Raw genomic sequence first — 5,756 nt, 5'->3', positions numbered from 1 at the left:
TAACATCCCAAGTGTTGTGTACCCAAGGTGTGGACGTTGCACCCAGGGCTGATGGATAGCCGACGGGCGCTGCATGAAGTGTCACAGGTGCACTCATCGAAACAGTGCTCTGGCAATGAAGAATTGCATTCGCATGAGGTTGGTGGAGTCACATGCAAGAGATTTGAAACAAAAAGGTGAAAGCTGAAGGATAACGAGCCAAAATATAATTTATAATATATATATATATATTATTTTAAGGAGCATTTTAGCATCTTTCAGCTCTTTGTTTTGGTTTTCTGACCTGCAGTTTCACTGTTCTGGTTCACTTTTCACTGTGTCGCTTTCAGCTAAAATGCTCTAAAACTTGACTATGCACCACCTAGTCACCACCACCAGCTAAAGAGAGCAAACATTTTACTTACATCCATCAGATGGCCAGAAACAGTACATATAATAAATGCTATTGTTACTCGATATTTCCTGGGCATGTATATAAGCAATCCTTTGCTAACAAGTTCTCCGTATCAACTTTTAAAGGAGACGACGCGTCAGTGTTGTGTTTGCAGGTTGTTTCTGCTGCCCCCAAGTGGCCAAAAACTCAGTTCTTGCAGGTGAGAGAAGTTGAGATTGTTTTACCAACTATTGCCCTAAGGTGAAACGTTTTCAAGTTTTCTACCACCACGTTGTTTGTCAACTATTGTCTATTAAGTCAACATGAACAGGAGACCCTTAAAGTGGCCTAAAATAAGGAAATTTGATAATTCAATACGAATACATGTGTGCTTAGCACATGCTGCTGAACAGCAACCAAACAGCTGGTTTGTATAGTTGTGTATGATAAGTCTATAGTCACAGTGGTGCAGTAAGAAATACAGTTCAGTTCAGAGTTTCTATTTTTCTGATCACTGAGTGTAACAACAGTGTGATTTAAGTTAAGTGGCTTCATCATCTGCAAATGAGTTAATTCAACAAGCTTTACCTGCATAAAAAATGTGAAACTATGTACCGCAGCCACGCGCCACAAGTTAACTCGCTGAGCCCTGTATACAAAGCCTGCGGCTGCCTGCTTTGGTGGGTGACCAAAAGCAACATCTGTTGAGGTGGAGAAAAAAACAAGGTGAACAAACATCTCTCACAGCGGCCAGGCCTCAGTGTACAGTCCATTAGTGGCCTCCAGCATCCCTCACCTTTCCCCCACTTCATAATCAGCCTTAAACCGACTGAGGGCTTTCAAACTGGAGGTTATTACAATAGGTAGTCCACATGGGGAGCAAGTGCGGTGATCCCTGTTTGCTGCTGCGTGACAGCTGTTGAGTGGGATCGAGCTTTCCGGCCGAGACAAAACGAGAGCTATTTATTTTAAAGATCCAGTTTTAAGCAGTCGTGAAAAGAGCCCACCTGAAGCGCACACACATGCTGCTGCAGCTGAGAGACAAGGAGGGCCCTGCATCGGGATCTTGGTGTTCTTGACCTGAATCCAGTCCAAAGGTCCGTTGTGCATGAGAGCATTTAGAAAGTTACCTTAATTCATTTCACATCACCTCTAATCAGGTATCAAGTGGAGCAAATTTCTTAGCTTTTCTTAATTCCTCGTGTGTGCATTTGTATGGTCAGTACAGTCCAGTTTATATTCAGGTTAACTGGGTGGGTTGACAATGCAAGTAAGTCACTGCTGATTCATCTGTATACATTTCTATACTATGCATTTACTGCTCATCCTGCTGTAGACATGAATTTAGCTTTTTATTTCCAGTAATCACATAACCCATGTTAATGATTCGTCGGCATGCGTGGGCTATGTTCAAAATACGATTCCCCAAGCTGATTACCGTTGACATGCGGACGGTTAAAGCATGACTCAGAGGTAAAGCAAAGCAGAGTATTGTGTGGGAACATAATTGCGAGGGAACGCGGGAGAGCAAGTAAAAGGCCGCGCGAAAAAACATTTCCACTGTGGCCTTAGAAGGGATTCTGTGGTCGATGCATGAATGTCTGTGCCAACTTACATTTCTTTTTCAAGCTGATTTAAAGCTGTGGTTTAATGAAACACTAACAAGCAGACCTTTTTGACATGTTATAGTAGAAAAAGTTGTTCCGAACAGCATTAGTGGTGGCTCCGTTCTATTTAGCGTGCCAGTGTTAGGGTAAAGATTTAAAACCCTGTTGATCAGGATGTGAGCAGGCAGTCTGGGAGGTTGGGAGAACCAAAATGTCCAGGAAGTTGATTCAGAGCTCTGCTTTTTTTTTTTTTTTTTACTGTTTCTAAATGTCATTATATACAAGGCAAAAGCCACCAATACAAGAACAAAGACAAGACAGGGGCATAAAGGGGGCTCCACAGCACACAGACAAAAAGGCAAATAAATCAAACAATGAATTTAAATACTTCCAGATCAAACTAATAGCAAAGGTGCATTTAAACAAACAAGCTAAGCTTGAAGCTAATAGGAATGTCAGTAGCATCAGTCGTTCCACTGAGGCATTAAGATGCACTATAACTCTACAGCGTACTATTCACGCTAGAGTTAATTTTGCCAAGGCTGGTAGGAATTAAAATACAAAAAGAAAACTTATTGCTTCGCACCCCCCGTGCCAAAATCCCACCTGGTACAGTCCACATTGCCAACACCTGGTGGAGTGGGGGGCAACCATGTGCCAATTAGAGCGCAATCCTCAACCAGGAAGTGGACCTCAGGGAGGACAGTGATTAGAAATGAAAGGAGGAAAACAATGAAACAAACTCTGAAATGAAAACATGAATGCAAATGTGTTAATCAGACACATTACCCGAAACCTGATATTCAACTAAACGCATAAATAAAGGATTTTTTTTTGCCTGATTTGAGTGAGTGAAGCTCCCTCACACCCAATAAGTCACCAGGACTCCGATTCTGAAGTAGCTAAATGTAGCCTGTCCCAGGTGGATGTCCTTCAAAATCCAGGAATCGAGCTACGTTTTTTCCTGGTGCTTCATCTTAAATGTCAATTAATGCACATTAGCTACTAATGTGTATTATATAACGGCAGTAAAAGCTTGGCATGTAAAAACTTTTCAAAGTAGATCCACGTGCACCTGCACGGGCAGGCCTCCTGGTGGCCTGTGTGGCACCCTGACGCCCTCACCCGCTCCCTGTTCAAACAGCCCGGCAGATAAAAACGGCTGTGTTTGCGGCTGCCGAGGCTGCCAGCTTCATTCGGAGCTTTTTACGGCAGCTGACACGGGAGAGCAGACAGGCTTATTATCGCCACTCTCCTCTCCCTGTCACACACGCCTACACGTGCCTGCAGCTGCTTTTTTTTAACTCCCGGATCGTAGCTGTAGATGCTGATGAGACGACGAGAGATAAGGCAACAGTCCAAACAACCCCTCTCACAGCAGAGTGCATCGTATCTTATCACTGCGACCATATACCGAGCTCGCTCAGGAGTTGCATGGATGGTGAGCTGCAAGAGCGAAGTGCTCATTTGACTTCTGCAGCCTTAATAGTTGGGCAGACATTACAGCTGCTTATCCTGAGGGCCTCACATGGCACGTTTTCACATGTTTGTTGCATCTCTATATGTCTGTCTGTCTCATTCAGTCCCTCTCTTTCTCTTTCTCACACACACACACACACACATGACACGCACAGACTGAGCAAACAGGAGTCAAATGTGTCTTAGGTGTAAATTGAAGCTATTTTCCGGGGCTATGTACTTGCTTTCTCAATGCACCATTAGTCTCTTCAAACAGACCCACCTGCGCTCCGGAGACAGAGGCTGGCGCAAGGTGAAGAGGACATAAAAAACTAAAAACAAGTCAGGTGTAACGCAAGGACTCCTTCAAAGAAACGTGCTACAGTGAAGACACGTGATGGAGATTTTTATGCCTTTATTCCTCCTCGTAGAAAACGTACATCAACGGACGATAACATACAAAATAGAAAAATGGCACACGGCACTCACAGGTTCAAACATTTAAACACATGAAGGGCTATACAATACTGCTTTGGCATTTGAAAAAAACACACAGACTAAAGTGCAAGATTTTCCATTCCTTTTCTCATGTAAGTACATTCACAGGTTTGTTTCGTCTTTTTCACAGGAGTTTCTTGTTCACAGCGTTTCCAACATCTCGCCCTAACTTATGTTGAGACATAGTAAAGTGCAGATGCAGTAGAGACACATTTGTGGCATTACACCCCCCCCCCCCCCCCAAGTTGTGTTTGTAAAGCATTCACTGTCAGTTGTAAGCAGATTGTGGTCACAGGGTGGCTTGTCTTTTAGCTCTCTCTTTCCTCACGCACGCATACACTCACGCAGAAAAAGAGCGTTGGACTTAGACTTCGCTTGGTGACCTGGACCGGTAGGCCTTGTTGGCCTGAAAGCAGCCGCAGAGAAGCATGTAGATGGAGCGCTGGATCTCCGCGTTTCTGTAGGCGTAGATGATGGGGTTGATCATGGAGTTGTAGGTGGCTGGCAGCAGTGTGGCATAGGTGTACACCGATGGATACTCCTTCTCGCCCACCAGGCAGTAGATGGCGAAGGGCAACCAGCTGGCGCCAAACGTCCCCAAGATGATCGCCAAAGTGGAGACCCCCTTCTTAGTGGCCATGTAATGCGACGTGGCAAAGAAGTGCTGCTGGAGGGCGATCTGGTGGGCGTGGTGGCACACCACCTTGCAGATCTTGAAGTAGAGGGTCAGCATGAGCACGAAGATGGCGAAGAAGGAGGTGGCCAGGAGCGTGACGTTGCTCCGGGTCAGAGGGCGAACGATGCTGCAGGAGGCCGGCTCGTCCAGGCAGTTCCAGCCGAGCACCGGCAGCAGGCCCAGGAACAGAGACACCCCCCAGGTCCCCAGTAACATCAGATGGACATACTGCAGCGTCTTCTCTGAGAAGTACGTCAGAGCATTGTAGAGGGAGAAGTAGCGGTCCACTGTTATGGCGAGAAGGCTGCTGATGGACGCAGTGAAGGAGGCCACCAGGAAGCCGACAGTGATAAGGCTAATAGTCTCAGAGGAGATCACGTACTGGAACACAAAGTTCAGGATTAATCCCATGCCGGCCAGCAGGTCCGCCGTGGCCAGGCTCCCGATCAGCACGAACATGGGAGTCCTCAGCGTGGGTGTGTAGAAGATGATTGCTACCACTATAGCGTTTTCGCAGGCGATGACGGTGCCCGACATGCAGAGCATAATGTCCCACGGGTTGATGGGGAAGTCTAACGGGGCGGTGGAGAACTCCAGGCTGCGGTTGTGCTCTGGAGAGTCAGCCTCCATCCATGGGAGAGCTTCTCCAGCCACAGGGCTCACAGAGGAGTCGTTCACCACCAGCGACTCGTTCATATCTCCACGCTGTCGTCCTTTCGTCCTGCGGGCAGAATGAGAACAGATTGGGTTGTTAATGACAAAGTGAAGGCAAAGTCTCTTTTAAAGGAGGTCAGAAGTCAGGGGTGTTACATGACAGCACCAGTGGTGTTTGTAAGGTTTCAGCGTCTTGCTCAATGGCACTTGATCAGGGTGTTTGTCTGCCATTGCTCATGAGTGAAGTTTAAACTGACGTGCTGCAGTAAGTTTACTTAGTGAAATACAGAAGTGCACAATGCAAAAGTTCATACAAAAAAATAATAGGAATAAGAGTGAAGCAGTTGCAAAACTGCTGCAAGACTCCTGCAGAAGTTAGAAGGAAAATCCACCCGAAAACTGATTTTGTCTTTTTTTTAGAGCACAGCTCACTTTTTATTTGTGAATTTGACTTGCACAGCAGAGAAGCAGACTGCAGCTGACACATCTT

General features: G+C 46.0%; 1 protein-coding gene across 1 annotated transcript; it reads right to left on the bottom strand.

Moving 5' to 3' along the window:
* Positions 1-4,300: 4,300 nt before the first annotated feature.
* Positions 4,301-5,308, bottom strand: LOC121622300 (G-protein coupled receptor 6). The gene has a single exon (XM_041959229.1). The coding sequence runs from the start codon at positions 5,306-5,308 to the stop codon at positions 4,301-4,303; it is 1,008 nt and encodes a 335-aa protein (XP_041815163.1).
* Between the last annotated feature and the right edge of the window lie 448 nt (positions 5,309-5,756).

Source organism: Chelmon rostratus, chromosome 18, assembly GCF_017976325.1.
Source record: "Chelmon rostratus isolate fCheRos1 chromosome 18, fCheRos1.pri, whole genome shotgun sequence".
NCBI lineage: Eukaryota > Metazoa > Chordata > Actinopteri > Chaetodontiformes > Chaetodontidae > Chelmon > Chelmon rostratus.
Note: the sequence above shows the minus strand (reverse complement) of the source record. Positions and strands in the feature narration are given on the sequence as shown.

Coding starts and splice junctions, on each gene's coding strand:
- LOC121622300 (XM_041959229.1), bottom strand. CDS start 5,308: ATGAACGAGTCGCTGGTGGTGAACGACTCCTCTGTGAGCCCTGTGGCT.